This window comes from Chrysochloris asiatica, unplaced genomic scaffold (genome assembly GCF_000296735.1).
Source record: "Chrysochloris asiatica unplaced genomic scaffold, ChrAsi1.0 scaffold00272, whole genome shotgun sequence".
Lineage (NCBI taxonomy): Eukaryota > Metazoa > Chordata > Mammalia > Afrosoricida > Chrysochloridae > Chrysochloris > Chrysochloris asiatica.
Window position 1 is genome coordinate 2,363,190 of NW_006408790.1, and position 19,739 is coordinate 2,382,928.

The 19,739-nt window shown below is 47.4% G+C and overlaps 2 protein-coding genes across 2 annotated transcripts in view; one reads left to right on the forward strand and one right to left on the reverse strand.

Moving 5' to 3' along the window:
• Positions 1–19,739, forward strand: part of NBEA (neurobeachin) — an 822,532-nt gene that overhangs the window by 542,025 nt on the left and 260,768 nt on the right. The window contains exon 40 of the mRNA XM_006874376.1: positions 6,807–6,943. Coding sequence (XP_006874438.1) covers positions 6,807–6,943 — 137 coding nt within the window. The remainder of the gene's footprint in view (positions 1–6,806; positions 6,944–19,739) is intronic.
• On the reverse strand, positions 9,300–10,379 carry MAB21L1 (mab-21-like 1 (C. elegans)). Its single transcript, XM_006874368.1, has one exon. It carries the CDS (start codon positions 10,377–10,379, stop codon positions 9,300–9,302), a length of 1,080 nt encoding a protein of 359 aa, XP_006874430.1.

Below are 19,739 nucleotides of genomic sequence, written 5' to 3' on the forward strand. Positions count from 1 at the left end.
AGCCCTGCTCCCTCATGTGAAGTGCTTTACCCGGTGTGTGACTGAGCCCTGCTCCCTCATGTGAAGTGCTTTACCCGGTGTGTGACTGAGCCCTGTTCCCTCATGTGAAGTGCTTTACCCGGTGTGTGACTGAGCCCTCTCCCTGATGGTGGAAGTGTCACTATACTTGTCTGACCATACCCTGAGCGAATCAGTCCCTAAACAATACTCGGCGTGCTAGATGGTTCTGTTACCACATGAGTCAATGAACGCTGAGTTAAACTAGCATTTCATCTACACACCAGGAAATAAATATGGCCATTATGAAATTACAGTATTAAATATAATAACAATATTAGTATGCACGATGTAGAACTAGACTGACCAATTACATTGTACCTCTCATTGATTGTCAGTATGTTTTTTTTAACTTTATGTTTCTTCGAAAATGTAATGTCTTCCAGAAATACGATTTCTACGGAACAACTGGAAATCAATCTCAGAGAAATAAATAAGATGTAGTGTGTTATTTTAAAGTGCTTCGTGCTATAACATACCAGTGTAGCGATGGTGCATATCGCTGTCTGTACCCCATACCACACATACAGATGGCACACAGTGTGCCAGGTTCGCTGTCACCAGGTAACTGCACATAGGAGGCAGAGATTCAAAGCCATCTATTCAACACACTGTAAGTACCACAGTAAGAATGCACCAGGGAGTCCAGGGCCCATGAGGCAGAACTCGTGAACCGGGCCCGACCAGGAGGTTTCAGTCTTGTTCTCTGGCTTGTTCACTCATCAGTTTAGTAGGAATTACTCTTCTTGGTGATTAAGTGATATCCTAGTGCCGTCAGAGAACCCCTGTCCCCCAGAGGTGAGAAATGTGTTTCATATGTTGAGCTGAATGTGCTATAACCAGAAACACAAGTCTGCGCAGGCTCACCTATGGGATCAAAGGGCAGAAGGCTCTCCCAGTGACGGGAGGGTGTGTGTGCCTTCTAAGCACTGCCCCTGTAAAATCACTCTGTACTGTTGAGGGAAATGTGGTCATTGTTGCCATGCAGAATGATCTGTTCTACAAATATAAAGAGAAAGGAAAACCATAAGTGGTAGAGGATTTTTAAAAGTATTCTTTAAACTGTCCATTCTAGACATTCATTACACTAAGATTCTAGATTAACGATAGTGTAAAACCAGATGCTTTGCCGTGACACCCACCTGCTGCAGTTACGTGGATTCTGACTTTAGAGACCCTGAAGACCAGAGTGGAACTGCCCCACGGAGTTTCCTATGCTGAAGGGGCAGGAGCAGGCAGGCTTTCCTTCTGCTGTGCGTAGGGTCGCGATTTGTTGGAACTGACGCGATGGCCCCTAACAACAGCGGCAGACCCATCTTCACAGAAGCAGGCTGCCTCATCTCTCCGTTAGCCGTGGAGCATTCAAGCGGCTGGGCCGGCCAGGCTCCCTTTGCCACAGTGTGACGGGCCATATGTTCAGCTGCTCATGTAAAGGGTCTCCATTCTTGCCTCGTCTGTGACTGACAGGGGTAAATTGCTTTTTTGCAGAGGTGGATCTACTCAGACCTGCAAAGATGAGTGTTGGTTCTTAAACACTTGCTTCCCTGGAGATGGGGAGGAAGTCTTTGTGGTATAGTAATAGCCTAAGGGTGGCTCTGCTGGAGAGGGCCTCAGCAGGCCTCTGTGCACAGTGGGTGTTGACACCGTATTTATGATGGCTAGTTTGATGTGTGTGTGTGCATGTGTGTTTTAAGGACAGAGTAATGCTAGAAGTTGAATTCATCAGCCTTAGAATTGTGTCTGTATTCCATTCATAGTTCACTTCATCTCCTCCTGATTCAACAAATAACACTCTACCTTTCCAGGTTTATGAAGATTTCAGAGGGGCTTCAAATAGTCATGGAAAACTTCCATGATCTTTCAGCTCCATGTTTTCCACGAAAGTTTTAGATAAACCACAGTCAGTATTCTCTTTATCTAAAGAGAAGAGTTGCTGTCTGGAGACTGTGTTAGGATGATGTCTTTTTCTTTGAGGCCTTACAACGTCCCTGCAGTCCCGGGAGCTCTCCTGGGTAATAGAAAGTGTGGGATCTTTTATGGGATTCCCCTGCCAACTTCCCTTCCCACTCCCAGGTACACACACACACACACACACACACACACGCATATTCTTAATGCCTATAGTTTGAACAACAAGACCGGTGGTTCAAAGTCACCGGTTGCTCAGTGGCACTTAACAACAACAACATAGCTGTCCTTGAATTCCAAAACAACATTCTAACATTCTCACATTCTCCATTCATTTACTTTATACTTTGAGATCAAAGCATTTTGATTAAAAATTATTTTAATTACATGGTGCTAGTTATGTGCCATGGAGTTGGTTCCAACTCACAGCGACCCTGTGCGTGGTTTCCGAGGCTGTATATCTTTACGGGAGCACAAAACCTCATCTTTCTCCCACAGAACAGCTGGTAGTTTGGAACTGCTGACCATGAGATTAGCAGCCCGATTCTTAAGTTCATTAATTTTACTAAGATTAGTCAGTGTTTATTCTCCACAAATAAGTTGTAAAAGCAGATTGAACATACAGGCTCAAAGTGATTGTGGGTGTAGAAAATCCATACAGCTAATAAAGCTTTTTTTTTTTCAAGTATTAAACAAAGTTTAAGAAATATCCACTCTACAATACATTGGACTAGCACATACAGTAGTTAGAACTGGAATCACACGGATTATAATCAAGCTTCAGCTCTTTGCCCCCTTTCTTGGCTGGGCTTGCATATAATAAGTATATTGGAATTTATAAGGAAGCTTAGCATTGTCTCACAATTGAATTGCTGTCATGGCCTTTTAATCACTAGGATGTTATCAGTCTCCCCCAAATTATTAATTTTTGCCACCTGAGAGGAAGCAGCAGCCGCTGACTTTTGGGGAGCTGCCTGACACTTCCAAGGAGGCAGCCCTGGTAGTTAGCAGCTGGTTTGGTGCTCACAGCTAGATTCTGTTATTATTGTCTTGTTGGGCTTAAGCACAGAGCAAAACAACATCACTTTGCATGCTAGAAAAAATACCACATACCCCCTCTCCTGGAGACTAGAGGTGACTGCCCCTTCTCCCGCCAGTTATACCCAAGTCTAGGTCTCCTCCTCCCTCCTTCCATAAGATTAAGCTGGTCACTTAACAGAATTATCCCTGCTTCCTGACTGAGCCCAGCTCAGAGCAAAACCCAGCTTCCTTGTTGTTGTTAAGGTCCTCTGAGTGGGTTTCGACTCATAGTGATCCTGTATAGGGTTTCCGAGGAGCGGCTGCCAAGTTAGAAGCACCGACCTTGAGGTTAGCAGTCCAGTGCTTACCCCACAGCACCACACCAGGACCCCAGTGGACTCTTGTTGTTTATTGCCTTTAAGTTGATTCTGGCTCATAGCAACACTGTATAGGGTTACCAAGGAGCCGCTAATGAATTTGAACTGAGGAGCTTGAGGTTCAAACTGACCTTGTGGTCCAGTACTTATCCTACAGTGCCACACCAGGACTCCAGTGGACTCTTATGTTGTGATGTGCCGTGGAGTCGGTTCCGACTCATAGTGACCCTGCATAGGGTTTCCGAGGCTATAAATCTTTGTTGTTGTTGTTATGTGCCGTGGAGTCGGTTCCGACTCATAGTGACCCTGCATAGGGTTTCCGAGGCTATAAATCTTTGTTGTTGTTGTTATGTGCCGTGGAGTCGGTTCCGACTCATAGCGACCCTATACAGGGTTTCCAAGGCTGTAAATCTTTATGGGAGCAGAAAGCGTCATCTTTCTCCCACGGAACAGCTGGTAGTTTCGAACTGCTGACCCTGAGGTTAGCACTATGCTACCAGAGGTCTTTGTGGACTCCTGTAGTAAAGTGAAAATGTTAGGGAACTTTGTAAAAGGTAATGTTCTATTGAAATGTCTATGCATTGTTATTCAGATTTCTAGGCTTGGAATTTGTATTTTCAGCAGAAGCATCCAAACCCACAAGTATTCTTTTTAACATTCTATTTTTAAAATACATTTGATGAATAGCTCCCTCCTCAAATATAAAACATATGTACTTTCCACTTGAGGTCCATGATGGGGTTTGCCACCTCAATAGATTAAAGACCCCCCCTGACTCCAAAGAGAAGTGCATTCTTTCAACCATCCCTTTCTGATGCTTGCTTGGGTGAGCTTTGTTCTCCCTCAGCCTACATGAGCTTGGAAACTCAGGCTAACAAGATCTCTACCTTCAAAGACAGTGATACATCAATATGTTTTTAAAATAGCATCTGGCCATTTTAAAATGCAAATGACGTTCATCTTTCTTTTAATCACCACTCTTAAGTGGTGGAATTTTCAACTCTTCTGTTCATCCAAGCAGCAGAAGCTTCTGTTCCAGCCACTTGCCTGGCACTTTACTTGTGTGTGTCAAGGAAGTTACTGTAATTTAGCCATCCGTTGCAACAGTAGTGATTGCAATGAATATGTTCACTCTGTCCCCAACAAAGTGAAGTGTTGTTAGGTGTGCCTTGGAGTCAGTTCCCACCCACAGCGACCCCATGGTCCACAGAAGGAAACACCTACCAGCTACTCTATTTCTCTTCCAGAGCAGTCTCCAGCCAGAGCCCTGCTTCCGTCTTCCTTCACATCCAGAGATGCTGCCTGCCCCATTTCAACTCTCAACTCTCTGTATTCGGAAAGGCATCCTAAATTTCCTAACCACCACATCGCACATGAAAGATCCCTAAAATCTAGGGGCTTCTCCAGAGGGGATTAAAACCTAATCTCAGCTCCGTGTTGCTAGAGTGGATTAGCGCTGGGGTCTCTCTGCGCCTGGTTTGCTCGCGCAGGCGCCTCCTTAAGCCGACTTTGGAATTGGAAGTTGTAATTGGAGATTTCCAAAGGACCAGAGATCTTTTTTTTTTTTTTTTTTTTAAAGACCCACTATTAAGGGAGAACATTTCAGTAAAGAAAGACCAGTTCAAATGCCCACTCTCAGGAAACTTCGACTCATCAGAGCGAAATAGGGGTGCAATCTAGAGCCAGGGCAGTGCCCCGTTCAGAGACTAAGGGAACTGGGTCGAGAAAATGTGTTTCCCGTTAAAAGTTAACAGAACTGCGTACTTAAAAAATCGTAATAGGTTTCAGTAAATCAGCGCCGTATTATGTCACAATTTTTTCTTTCTTGCAATTTCCCCCCATCTGATTGTTTGGCTGGGTTGAAGAATACTTTTTTTTCTTTTTGTTTTTTGAAGAAGGAAGTTACCGCCATGTTCAATGATTTTGAGCATTCTTCGTCTCCAAACGCAGAAAGGAGGGCCGGTTATTATTGGTTCAAACAGAAATCATGGGTCCTCTGTTTGAAAAGAGGTCCTTTCTGGGGTCCTCACGCGGCCTAGAAATACCTGAAACGACCCCGCGTTCCCGAGGCGCCTCTCCTGCCTCAGTTCTCACCTCTGCTCAACCAAGAGCTCTCCTCACCCCGCAGATTTCTCCCTAAGGGGAAGGAATCTAGACCCGGGCCTCCGGAGGAGCGGCCCGGAGGCTGAAGGGTTAAGGGAGCGGTTAGAACCGGCCAGGGCGGCTGGGGGATTCTGAGGAGGCGCCGCGAGCGCGCGCAGACCCTCCAATAAACACAAAGGAGGGCCTAGGGAATAGAAACCCAAATCCACTTGTAATCGTACAAGAGATTCGGGCATAATTACTGGAGCAGTCTAGATTAAGATTGATGAGCCTTTAAAAGACCGCTTCAGATCCACCGCCTGCCCTTTGCAAAGGAAAACCGCGGGGCCGCGTGGATCCGGGCCCGAGAGCGGGGATCCGGCTTCGGCCTGCCGTGCGCGCTGCGGAAGCCCACCGAGCCCTCCTCGAAGTCTCGGGGTGCTCCCAGCGGGGTCGGCGCCCTCAGGGGACCTGGCCTTGACAGTCACTGTACCTCCTTTTATTATCTGGATCCGGGCGGGGGTGGACGGGAAACGCAGTGCTCCCCGACTCGGGAAAGATGGGTACACGGGCTCCTCGGCCACGTCCAAACCCAAGGGATCTGCCTCTCCCCTGGACACGTCCCGGGGCAGCGAAGCCTCCAGCTCTTGAGTTCATATTCCCTCACGCTCCCTGATGGAGGAGTCCGAGCAGACACCCAAGTTCCTGGCCGGCCTAATCCCGTGCCACCCCGCGTGGCTGCTCTGGGTTCCAAAGTGGAGGGCTCCTTCCGTAGGGCGCCCTTTCTCGGCACGAACACGTGCGAATGCACGCCCCATGTCTCCCCACCCCCGCACCCCGAAAAAACTGCTGCTGTGATCCCTTTCGCGGGATAAACGTAATGTGCGCGCTCGCGCCTTTAAAAAGCCGATATGGAATTCAGCTCCCTGTGTAACAAGTAAATCTGAGAGATGCTGACCCCCTTCGGGTACTCTGTGGTCCTGGCTGGGGAGTCTTAGACCTAATACTGGGGGGTCTGACGCCTGGGGCCGCCCGGAAAGCCTGACTTCTTAGCTGCTTGAAGGCTGTGTCTCTCCGACCTTGAGGCCTCCGAGGCCGAGGTAGAAAACTCTAAGCGTCCCTCCCTAGGGTGTTCATAGACTTGTTTCTCGGCAGTGTCGTTATAAGAGAGTGTCTAATAGCCAAGCACACCATATCTCACTCATAAAGAGCTTGCCGAATAAGTAGGCATCGAGGTTTTGTTTGTTTGTTTTTCTATGATGACTTTTTGAGTGCACCTGAAAAAATGCAAACCTTCTACACCTCTGTGGGGCGAGTGGAGGAAACCCGCGGGCCCCTGTGACGCCTGTCCTTGCCTTGCAGGCCCCGTGGTTCTGAGCACCCCGGCCCAGCTCATCGCTCCGGTGGTGGTGGCCAAAGGGACCCTGTCCATCACCACAACCGAAATCTACTTCGAGGTGGACGAAGATGATCCCGCCTTCAAGAAGACTGACATGAAGGTGAGTTCAGGTGTCTCCCTGTGCAGGCCTGGTGGCTTTGGGGCTGGAAGTGGTTTTCTGTTTTCCTTGGTTTCAATGACCTGACCGAGGGGGAGGGGAGCGGGTGCCTGTTCTCGGGGAAAACGAATGGAAGGAAATACAGCGCGCCTCTTTTCTGGAATTGAAGAATGCATTCATGCACTGAAGCTTGAACATTTAACCATGTTTCTCGGGGTGTCTTTGTGCGTGCACGTTTGGGCAGATTTCGTGCGTAAGCCAATTGCGCCCCAGTCCCGGGGGTCCAGCATGTCAAGCTTTCTCAGAAAGCAGAGCGAGGAACGCTCTTATGAAATTTCTTATTAAGAGCACTTTTAATGTCCCAATGTGCACATCGCGATTTGAATTATTATTCATTGAAAGCTTATAAGGAAACTGGTGAGGGAGGGGAGCCATTTAGATATAAATTTATCTCCATTATTAAATCCATTTTTCATCTCCTGAAATAAGAATGGATTTTACATGTGGATGGATCTAAAAGGAAGAAAAGCTGGTTTTGTGGAAAGCGTTGGTTTCAGTGGCCTGTGCATATTAGCAATCAGACACATCAAGGTTCTAGTCTTTGTTTGGTGCAATGTCAGAAATGCCTGAATATTTCTTCATTACAGCTTGGTGTGCAGCAGCACTGGCGTTAACATTGGTTTTAACTGGTGTGTTACTTACAGCTCCTAATCTTTTTCTTTTCTTTCTGGGATTAAGAATCTGAGAGGGGAAGGGTCAAGAGAGATAATCTAGTATCATTTTGCAAAGATTTCCCTTTAAGGTGTTCCTTAGAGACTGTTGTTCTAAAATAGTCTGATACTTTTGAACTTAGATCCAGAGCTTTATTTTTCCATTTAATTTAGATAGAAAACGCAGAGCAATGAAAGGGTACGGGCTGGGCACCAGCTGGAATTCTAAAGCCACCTCCTAAATTTACTACCGTAGGGGCCCCGCATGGTTAGAACCCTTTCAACACTTGTTCTCTCCTGAAACGCCTCTAGAAGAAGCCATTCGAATAGAATTCCGGCTTTAAATAATTGAGACATTTTGTCTTAATGTTTTTGTTTTTTATCATTAGTTTACTTATGAAGTGAAAAGAAGTTTGGATTTCTTGCTGAGTTTTTTATATATATGCCTCTGGGACACTCCCTGACAAAAACAGGTCAGACATGAGCTTGGCTTTATTGGTATAGTGTGTTTCCACATATATGCTATTGTACAGCTTTCCTTTAGACTGCTTTCTCTGACAGTAGAGCTGGTTGTTAACGCACCATCTCTAGTCTCAAGATCGGGCCTTCCCTGGATCTCCAAAACTACTTGGGAACCCCACAGTTGGAGAAAGTAGGTTAGACACTGAGGAGATCATTATCTTTTGTAGCTAGACAAAACGAGTTTCTCTCCGGTATGTTAGGGTTTTAGTTTTATAATGATTTCATTACCGTAGTTCTCAAACACTTCAAATATTCAGGTGGGGTCCGTTTTCAAAAGAAAGCTTTATCATCTTTTGATTGAAATTTTTTTTTTTTCAATGAGACACACGCCACTGTTATTTCACTTCATTTATTAGCTTCTAATTAAATAAAAACCTGCAACAGAAATTAAAATCTAACTCACAAAAGTAATTCTCCAGTGTATTTCAAGTGCATTTTTTCAAATATATAATTCAGATATTCAAGCGTTATCATATAAGCTGAATTCAAATTTTCTTTGAATATATTTAAATAACATTTCAAGTATATTTATGGAATGTTAGGAAATACAACAAGCAATAGTATATTTGAAACAAAAATGTAAACTTCTCTTTAGTGTCCAGACACTTTGCGAACATAGATAGATTTTAAAGTACCGGCAAGTGGAGGGGAAGGGGAAATCCATCTTTAAATGGGGCCTCTTTGTTTTTGGAAACTGGCTGGAAGTCCCCAACATGGTTGTGTTCACCAGATCACAAAACACCAACATCCACACTTTTCAAAGACAACGTGAGCTCACAATATTTGTTACAAACCAGAATATACAGGACGCGCTCCTCCTCCGGCGGGCAGATACGCATGGGGCTGGTGCCCAGGCGGCTGCTCCCGACCCCGGCCTCCTCCGAGAGTCGTGGCGTTCTTGCGAGAGGTCGTGCGTCCCCTGTGGCCGTGGACCTTTCGCGGGCACTAGGAAGTCGGTGGTCAAGAAGGCTTCTAATACTTGTGGCCCTCGGTTGTGGTTGTTTGTTTCGTTCTATCCGCCCTCTCGGAGAGGTGGCCGACTCCTTTGGAAGGAAGAGCTCATTCGCGTGGTCAGGGAGAAAAGTCGCTAAGGATGGAACCGATGGAACAGGACGTCCAGGGCGCCTCTAAAGTTTCTCCAAACTCTTGGGGTTGGTGAGGATCTCGCGCGCCAGGCGCCACGTCTGCTTGGCGGCGTTCTCCAGCGCCGAGTGAGGCTTGCCCTGAAAGAGGTCGAGGTTGGGGAGGAAGTAGTGAGGGCAGCGACGACACTGCAGACACGAGATGAGCTGCAACAAGATGCCGTTGAGCCGGTCTCCCAGGCACGACTCGTCCCAGTCCGACTCGCGCGGGTGCTTCTCACACTCGTAGGAGACCAGTGTCTTCATGTGGTAGTTGTTGAGGGGCTGACCCGGCAGCTCCAGGTGACGGTCGCGCAGCGTCTTGAGGATGGACAGGCACTTTTTACGGCAGCCGCCCATCTGCAGTCTGTTCTCAGCCTCGGCGAACTGCAGCACCCAGGCGTCGCTTTCGGCCGAGCTCTGCTTGCCGGCGAGTGAGTGGCACTCCTTGGACAACAGATTGAAACCCTCGGCCTTGACCTCAGCCACCCGGTTGGGGCCGGGCCAGGGGATGTGCGGCAGCGGCCAGTGGGCCGCGCTGCGCGGCCAGATACCCGTGCACTTGAACGCCGGCGTGATCTGCACCACGTAGCGGTCGCGGATACGCAGTTTCACTTCGCTGGTGTCGGCCACCATCTTCACCACGTCCCGGTAGCTGCACTTGTCCACGGCCTGGGCCACCAGTGTCTGGAAGCGCGAGCGGATCTTGCGCGCCGAGAGGTAGCCGGAGGCGGTGATGAACTCCACCCACAGCGACATGCTCCGCTTGCGCCCGTCGCTCAGCTTGAGAACCGCGCAGCCTGGCAGAGAGCCGTCGTCCACGAAGTTGAAGACCCCCATCTGGTTAAGGTAGAGGACCACCTCGAACTCAGTGGGCGACACGACCTCCAGGCCTTCATAGCGGTTGTCCATCTCATTGAGCGAGCTGATGAAGCGGGGTTCCTGCACCTCCACTTCCTTGAGCACATCAGACACCACTTTGCAGACCTCGCGGATGGTCTTGGCGATGGCCGCCTTCCGGGCTTGGCACTTCTCGTTGTAGTACTTATTCAGGTGGTACACCAGCTTGGCTTGCGCGGCGATCATGTTGGGGCAGAGATCCGGATTGTACACCGGAGTCTCGCAGTAGGCCGTGGGATCCAACGCGGCTGCCAGCGCGGGAGCCAACTTTGGGGGAGGAAGGGGCCGCCGTGAGCGCTCCGATCGGCCCCGGGCTCCGGGCGTTGAGGACCCCCGCCTGCAAGCTCCCAGCCCAGCCGGTCTTGGCGAGAGCCCGCGCCCCTCTGTGTCTCCGCCTCTCTTCCTCCCCTACGGAATCCTGGGGTTCGGCAAGCGAAACCCAGGGAGTGAGCCCCTACTCCGGTCACCAACCCCAAAGTTGCACTCAGCCAGCCCAGCTCCTCCAGCGCTTGGCGCCAGCGCCCCCTTCCAAGGTCTTTATGTGCGCCTCCAGAGAAGCATGGTGTGTGTGTGCAGGCCGGGTCCTCAGCCGGCGGCGTGTCGGGGTGAGTGTGCGTGTGTAGTGTCAGAAGACGCTGCTGTGAGCTTGCCTGCGAGTCCAGATGCGCTCTTGTGCAAATTATAAAGGCAGGGCCAGGCAGGCGGGCGGCCAATCGCCACAGCTCTCGTCAGGGCTACCGCCCGCAGCTCGAACCCAGCTCATTAATCCCCCCGCATCGAGCAGCCACGCACACCAAAGGTAGGAGCTCTGCATCAAGCCACCGGGCCACCTAGCTGCAACTGCAAGTCCAGAGAAGCCGCTCAGCCTGTAGTCCTTGAAGCGGATTGACGTTTTCAAAAGACTTGGCCAAGCCCGCCTCTTCTCGCTTGAAAACCCAGCTTGTCTTTCTTTCTTTCTTTCTTTCTTTTTTTTTTAACCCGCTGAACTGCAAATACAGGTGTATCCCCTGGCTCTCCACCAATCAGCGAACTAGCCCGGGCTTTCTAAACCGATCCCGGGCTTGCACTGAGAGGGAGCTAATTTAATGCTTCAGGTCTCTCTCAAGTTTGCGCTTTCTGGTTCGGACTCCTGGGACCTGGCAACACAGCTTTAGACGGAATGTTACTTACCTGTGCACCTTTCTCATTCTGGATGTTACTATATAGGCTGGCATGTGTTCTTTTGTTTTGTTTCAAGCTAGGCAGGAATGTGCTCTTTGTTATAAAGATTCCTTCCCTGTTTTGCAGTTGTTGAACGGCATCTGAAGCGTGTTCGCTGGTGCCGGGCACCCTGAGGAACTTAAGACCTTGAAAACAACATTTAGCACACCCGTCCTCTCTGTACTGGGGTAGACCTGTCCAACATTGCAAGAGGACACTGAGCAGTCTGTGCACTTGGAGAAATATTTGGAAAGCTGGTCTGTCTGAGATTGGGGGGGGTGCTTTTAATGCGATTTCATAATGAATTAGTATTCTAATACATGGAATTTAGGAGCGGGCAAACCCAGGGAGAGAACTGTCCTGAGGCTTTCTAGGTAGCTAATCTTGTATGACATTTCTGGATGTGTGTAAGAGAAATGGTTACTATGTTCAGAGAAACCAAGTCTCAGTGATAGAGCTACAACATCAATTCAGAAAAATTGGAATGAAATCAATATTTCTAAATAGTGGAACCTTAAAAACAGGAGGGGGAAATGAGCTTAGGTGGAACTTTCTCCTGTCTCCTGTTCTCTCCATGTACAGGAAATGAAAGCAGGCTAGCACTGCAGAGGGGTTATAGACAGAGAGAGCCTAGCGGCAACCCCAGAAAACAACTGAACGCCCCACCTTTAAATGACAAAGCCATCTCTTTGCAGTGACACATATTTCCATCCAAATCCTGTAACTCTGGATGTCGGCTTTGTTGGGTACTTCCTTTCAGGGCCACTGTGAAGATGGTATTCTTCATTTTTCTTTTATATGCACAGGTACATCCTCAGAAAGTCTTTGGTTGTTTTTTGGTTTTTGGTTTTTTCCTTCTCATTTGCATGAGTGATAAGATTAGACTTAGCTGAAAATCAGTGCTCCAGGACAGGGCCAGGGGATGGCGCCTGCCCCTCCCTCCTTTAATGGTGAGGCTGGAGGACAGGGAGGAAGAGGAAGAGGAACCCAGGGAGACTCTGTAGCCATTGTCTCTGAGGACCTCTTGCGCTTCACCTGGTTAGAGCCCCTCCAGTGTGCCGCTCCCCCGCAGTGCCTGACCCGCCAATGTGCTCTGGGCGGGTGACTGTCAACCTCCCAGGGCTCCCTGGCCTCCCCCACTGTGTCTATGCTGCCCGCAGCCCTGGCGCGCACCGGGGGAGGCCTGTCCGCAGAGATGCCTGGCCCGCCCAAGCCTCCAGCACACTCCACCTTCTGTCAAGGACGTGGAGGGGACTCGGCGCGCACGTGGAGGGGACTCGGCCCGAGCCAGGCGCGCAGGTGGTGCGTCGTCGGGGCTCGCTGTGCGCCTTAATTGGGTTAAAGCGAAGCTAAACACCCAGGCACTTGGTGCAACCCGGCCTTTTCACTAACGATTTACACTTTGAGAACGCCAACTAGAGGGTGCTAGGATCAAGACGTGGAAACTCGTTAGCCTGAGTGTTCCAGGGGACCCCTGGGCTGAGCCACTTCCTTTGAAGCGCCCTTCAGGAAGGGAGTTGAAGGCCGTTTGCATAAACACTGGGCTGAAAGACCCCTGTCACTGAGGGAAGGGCAAACCCCCTCCAGCGCGGAGCTGCTTGCCGGTTGCAGGGCGATTTTCCATGACACGGAGCCGAGCCGGGAGACAAACTGGCTGTTTTCTGCCCGGATCCTAGGAGATGTCTGTGGAGAGGACTTCCTCTTGTCCTTGGGCTTTGTCATCAGGCATTGAGGGCTATTTCACAAAAGGTACTTTTCTTCCCCTCCTGAACTGGCCATTTCAAACCACGATGTGAAAGTGCCATGGCATTTTATGTAGAAAGTTTATCAGAGAACTGATGTTGCCAGCCATACACACACACACACACATATACACATATATTGTTTATTGCAAATATAATGTTAGGACTAGAATGAAAGCTTTGTGTGGCCGTCCCATCTTTGGGAGATAAATGGGGAATTGTTTTCAGTGGTATGGTGCAGATCTCTTTGGCTTGAGCTAAAAATAGAATGGTATTTGAAGAGAGCCAGCAAACCAAGAGTCTCATGATATAATGGTAGTTGGAGATGCTTACCACCGAATGGGATCTGGGATTTGAAGATCCAGCAGAGTTTCCCATGCCATTTATGTAATCCCTTAGGTTGGCTTTCTTTAGAATGCAGGAGTTAGCTAGGGGGAAAAGTCCAAGCAAAATCTCAAGCATTCCATTAGACCTTGAAACCTTATTGATGAATATCAAACCCCTCACAACTGTGATTCCTTCTACTGAAAGTGTTCAAACTGACAACAGGCACTGCCTTTTCTCTGGAAGTGGCTGTCTGCCAGTCCCTGGGGAAGAGACCCACTTACAGTGTCTTTGAGGGGCTTAGAACCCTGTCCAGAGTCATCTGAGGAGATGCAAAACCAGAACAGAGCACTGTTGTGCTGAGAAGTGTCCGAATACAAGGCCTTGTGGTTTTGTTTTGTCTTGATTCAAATGTGAATTGTGTGTTGATAACTGTCTGGGATGGGTGGTCTTCCGTGTGGAGAAGCTACTGGCCCCCTAAGGTGGTCACCTAGACATCATTTTGTGTGTTGTTTGTCACTATCCGCTGACTCGGATTCTGTTCGGAAGGCTTCACGAATTTAAAGTTCTATGATTTTTTTTTTTTTTTTAATCTGTGCTGATTACACTGGGGAGACAGAAAGAATATGAAGTTGAGTTTATTAAATTATTTATCCCTGCTGCTGGACTAGCTTTGAAGGCTCATTGCAGGCATCTGATTTCTTTTCCCCACCCCACCCCCTCTTTTTTTTTTTTCCTTAATGCGCCCAGGCTATTTCATCTATTTCATTCTGCCAGACACAATATATTTCTTTTTTTACACGGGAGAAATTAAAGACAGATATTTGTGCAGGCTTTTTCTTCAGGTGCCACATTAAATCAGGGACATGGAGGGACATTTTCCCCTCGTCTCATTTGATGGTATCAGTAGCGCTCCTTCTCCTGAGGAGGGTCCTGGCAGAGGCCCACTCCCCACGAAAGAGCTCCAGAGGAAACTTCTGACCTCACCCTGTAATGCCAGGTCTGCGTGGAAGGCAGGGAGGTCAGTGTTGGCACCGTCTGCCTGCCACATCCAGAACATAGGGCTCTGTTGACATGTGTGTACGTGTGTGTGCATGTGTGCCTAGCTATCTCTCTTGAATTCGTCAGTGGGCCACTCCTGACCCTAGTGTACCATCAGGCCCCCACAGCTGGAGTGGTCAGTGCTGCAGTTGTGTGGCTTTGGTTCCTCCCTGCAGTGTTGCTCAGCAAACTCGACACTGGTGTCGATGTGGGAATCGATGTTGTAAAGGAAGCCACCTTGAGACTAACACGGGAGTCTGGGAAATGCACTGCCTCCCGGTTGGTTTCTGCAGATTTGAGACCCTACTGGAGCACTACTCCAGTCAAATTTTCTCTTTAGTCGAAATAGAAACGTGAAGCCGAAGTTACCTCTCTTTGTTAGAACGTGCATACAGAGGGGCAGGCTGTTTTGAAGTCCCCTCTGTAAAGTGAAAATTATTATTTTTTTAGGTTCTCAGCTCTGACCTTTAACACTACCAGGCATTGAAGGCTACTGCTGTGGGCCATTGGCCACCCGAAGGGTTGGTTCCAACTTCCCAGTTCCGTTTTCTTCAGATTGATACAATCCTAACCCATCCTGTTAGGCATTAGCATAGAGCCTTTATTGGAAGTGATGCAGATATTCAGACCGTTCCCTGCGTTCGGGACACACAACATCTAGGTACTTCTTAGCTCATAAGTGAAGTGGCTCAAAGACCCGGGGGTGTCTGATGAGATGGTCAGCACGCTGACTGCACACAGAAGAAAGGCTGTGGCGGAGGCCATGAGTCTTAGCGTGTGCACATCTGCAGTGGGTCGGCCAGCCCAGCGTCAGCCTCATTACTGCTGCATGCTGTATGTGATTAAGCCACTGAGAAGTAATCTCCGTGACCTTGAGCCCACTGTTCAGGCTGTAGGTGATCAACGCCCAGCCACCACGTGTCTGAGCCGTTCCTGTTTCCAATCTTGTAGTCTGCACGCTGTTTCTAATGAACAGAGCCACGTCTCTAAGCTAGGACTTTTATGTATCTTCTTAACCAGTACCTGGAGTAGTCATTTAAGGGGATAATTACACCAACTAACAGTGATTACCTGTTATCACATGTATTATGTGCAATAAAAGAAGGGGACTAGAGCCTGTGTACCGTAGTCATAGTCCCAATATCCTTAAGTGTAGGTTAAAGAGACTCTAAACTTATCTGAGAGCAGGCCAGTTTTTATCAGACCTTATATTCAAATACCGACGATTATTTTCACTGTATGACAATACACATTTTAGAATAAATAATAAAGGTACGATTTCTTGAAAGTGGTTTTCCTTAGATAACGGTTTGTGAAAAGTCCCAAGTCATAAGTAGTGGTAAGAAGCAGTTAATACTATTTATTTGCATATCATATGTATGCCATTTTTAAGTAAAATACCTAGATTCAAATCAGAACCATGAAGAGCTTTTAAGATACAAAAACAAGGAATACAAGTCAGGAATCCAGGAGAACAGAAAGTTCAGCTTTATCTTACTTTTAGGTGAAATTCTTTTTTTTTTTTTAAGTCGGGTTTATTGACGCCTCCTTAGCCGATGGTTTGCCCGTGTGGACGGGCCGTTCTGTGAGCCCGGACAAATACACAGGGCCTGTCCACAGCCCTTGCACGGACTGGACACATGTTCCCTCTTGCCCAGTTTGATCCTGTAGTTGGCAGACATTCCAGCATTCATTTAGAAATGCCTGTGTGCTGTGCTTACCTTTGAGACTGGAGCTCCGTTTTTATATTCCTCCAGAGTTTACTTTCTCATGTTCCAGATTTGTTGGTCTTGCTATATGCTGTCGAGTTGGTTCCAATTTGTGCCAACCGACCCAGTTAGCGGTCTAGTGCTGTTCATCCAAAAGCCCTACATTTGAGGTTGTTGTTGTTGTTAAGTTGGTTCCGACTCATAGCGACCTTGTATAGTGTTTCTGAGGAGCATCTCATGAGCTTGAACCACTGACCTTGCAGTCAGCGTGTTAACCCGCAGTGCCACACCAGGACTCCACATTTGAGGTAAGCAGTATCATACACACAGATTTTTTAACCGGACATTAACTAATGTCATAGGTGTGAAATTTAAACAAGTTTTATATGAAAGTTATTCAAATATGGATTGCTTACATACCTAAAATATAATATGATACCTCTTACATTTGAAGTGCATTCAGTATGTATAATTTTGTCAAAGAAGCCAATATTGAGGCTGTTAGCATAACATCTATTGAATTCGTAAATACAGTTTATAGTTTATACATCCAAATATGTATTAAAAAATGGAATTCTCATGAAATTTAGCAACATTTAAGGCAAATCTGATAAGGTTACTAGCTTAGAGGAAGCAATAGTGTCTCAATATTCAAACACTATTTACCTTACGTGTTCGGTACATCTGTCCTCTCTTCGAGATGTGGGCAATGAGGCCAGAGAGTTTATTAGAGAGGCTATTCATTGACATGGACACATTCTTGGAAAATATGCTTCTAGTCCCAGTTTTGTGTAAATAGATACAGCCATTGAAATGCAGATGATTGCAGTTACTCAAAACAAAGAAATAGCAAATTAGCAGAGTGCACACATTTTGTTGAAGAGGAAGGACGAAGAAGCTCCTTTTAAGTATTTGCATTTTTACAACGTGGTCTAGTACAGCTCACACCCTCTTCCCCATGGTACACACATTGTTTAAAGACTCCCTGCTCTGTACGTTTATTTGGCCATTACCATAGAAACTTTAATGCTATGCACGCTTACAGGCCTATTAAGAAAGAAGTTATTGCTTTCTTAATCATCTTGAACCATTTTTAGAAAGAACCTTCTTTTTATGGTTTGTGAAGTAGCCTGTGAGTGCTTGTCTGGGCACACATGCAGACAACCCCAGAGTATCAAAGAGTAAAAGACTGAATTTGTCAATATTAACCTGTTCAAGGGAAACAACTCATAAATATAAGCGGCTCGTTGCCACCAGGCAAGGAGAGCGCTTCTGCAAGATTGTTTCCCCTTAACCCTTCCAGTTTGCCATAACACCTTTATATAGATGGCAGCTAAATGGGGCAGGAAATAGAATAGCCAGAAAGACTCCCAGGGTTGATCCAGCCACAGCCTCTGGCAGAAATGGAGACGTTTAAAGCTCACTAGCCACTTCTGTCCACTTGCGCAGACATTGCTACGTATGCATATGCCCATACCCACTTTGCTTATTTAACATTGCTTTCTAGGCCGCCTTAATCTGTGTTAGTAAGCAAAACCGTCTAACTCACTAAGGAAGGAGAAGTGTTTGGGTTTGGTTGCTGTGCTGTTTGGGGGCTTTTTTCCCCTTTAACTAGCAAATGCAGCTCTTCATTTGTTTTGCTCTCCACACCGCATTAACCCGCTTGTCCCCCGTGTGCATCTGCCAGTGTGCAATTTAGCCACGGGCATCTGTAGCCCTGGTGAGGATCAGTATTGCAGGCAAAAGCCATATGTGTTTAAATTTAAAAAAAAAAAAGAAAGAAAGAAAGAAACCCTCTTTATTTCATTTGCTGTTTTAACTGGATGGATAACTTTTGTGCCTCGAGACAGAAGCAGAAAAAAATACCGAAATAATTAATTGCCCCTGTTCTTGAGACTGTTTCATTCCCCCTCCAATATAGAATGCCTGTCAGCTCCCCTGATAAATGACTCTACACATTTGCATAGATTTTACATTAACACAAAAATTAGTTTTATTTGTGGAAAACTAGTTTACATAATAATATAAAAGCTTGTGTTATTGATTATGGGTCCAGGCATCAGAGACTTTAAAGGGATTGGAACCTTCCTGGTTTTTGCAGAGGTCTGTTACAGGGAGCTGTTCCTCAATTTAAGCTTTCCTTTCATAACGGCTGTGTTTGCCTGGGCAGGCATGCTGATAAAACATTGACGTTTAAAAGAGTATTTTCTAAATATATTTTACTACAGCTGTTTCCGACCTGGAGTTAACGGCACGGGCCTTTGGTTTGGTTTGGTTTAGAAACAAATGACACTTTGGATTTTAAGCTTTTGCCAGGGACCGTTCTGTCAAATCCTTGGTACCAATTATGTACACTTGAGATTCGTGGCGAATCTCATCTGCGAGAAATGATTTTCATCTCTCCGCTCATTTGATGAAAAGGGTGGGCACTGTAATGGTCTACGGAGCATTTGGTGGGTGTGCGAGTTGGTCTTCTTCCGGGCAAGTCCGACCCTCTGCTTAGAACCAAACCTAAGAAGCCTCCTTCAGGTCATTTCCTCAGTTCATGGCCCGCTGGCCCTGAGGGTCCCCTCTGCACGAGCTGCCTGGGCGCTAGACACAGTCCCCACCACAGTGTCAGGGATGTGTATTCATGCTGTAATCTGGTAGCTTGTTGTCTACAGGCGACCTGCTAATTATGTGCTCTCATGGTATTACCCACGTTAGGGAGGATTCAGACAAGCTCACAGCCTCAGCCCCCTCACAGAGCTTCGCAGAAGAAATCCATTCCCCTCAGTGGCAGCCGGGACCCCGAGTGGCTCTGCCACTTGGTGATTCGGGGACACTGTGGGTACCAGCTGTCACAGCTTAGCTAATGATGACAAATGTCCCTTCCTATGCAGATCGTGGTGCTGGCAGGCTGCTCCGAAAGGCAGCCAGATTACCTTGCTTCAGATAGAAACTTAACCTCTTCAACCCATGTCAGAATGAAGTGATCGGACAGCGAAACAGAAAGCCAGCGCTATCAGATGTCACCAAGGCCCAGGCCCCCAGCTTTTGTGAAGCGCGCCATGCTGCGTGGTCCCTGGATTTCACCGTCACGCACGTGTGTCTCAGTGTATTCCGAATAATACGTTGTCTTGTGAGTTGGAGAGAAAATTACCCAGATTGTTTAGGCCAAAAAATACAAGGGGGCTTCACAAAGTTCATGGGGGAAAACGGAATGAAAGATCATGGAGATTCCCCAAGCACTTGAAGCCCCCGCGGTAGGCCAGTGAGATTCTGAGGAAGCTTCTAAGCTGCAGTCCGAGGCCAGCGTCGTGCATAAAACCATGAGCTATTGTGTGCCGTCCGTTCCAAGCAGATGGTTATGTTTTTCTTTAAAACTGTAAGAAGCTTTGGTATCTCAATTCCAAGTGAGTTTCAGGGTGATTGGTCGCTAAATATTTTTACATTTGAGTTTTGTTGTAAACTGTTCATTTGTCCCATAGAAGCCAGACTGAATCCACTGCTGTAGAGTTAATTCCGACTCAGTGACCCTACGGGACAGA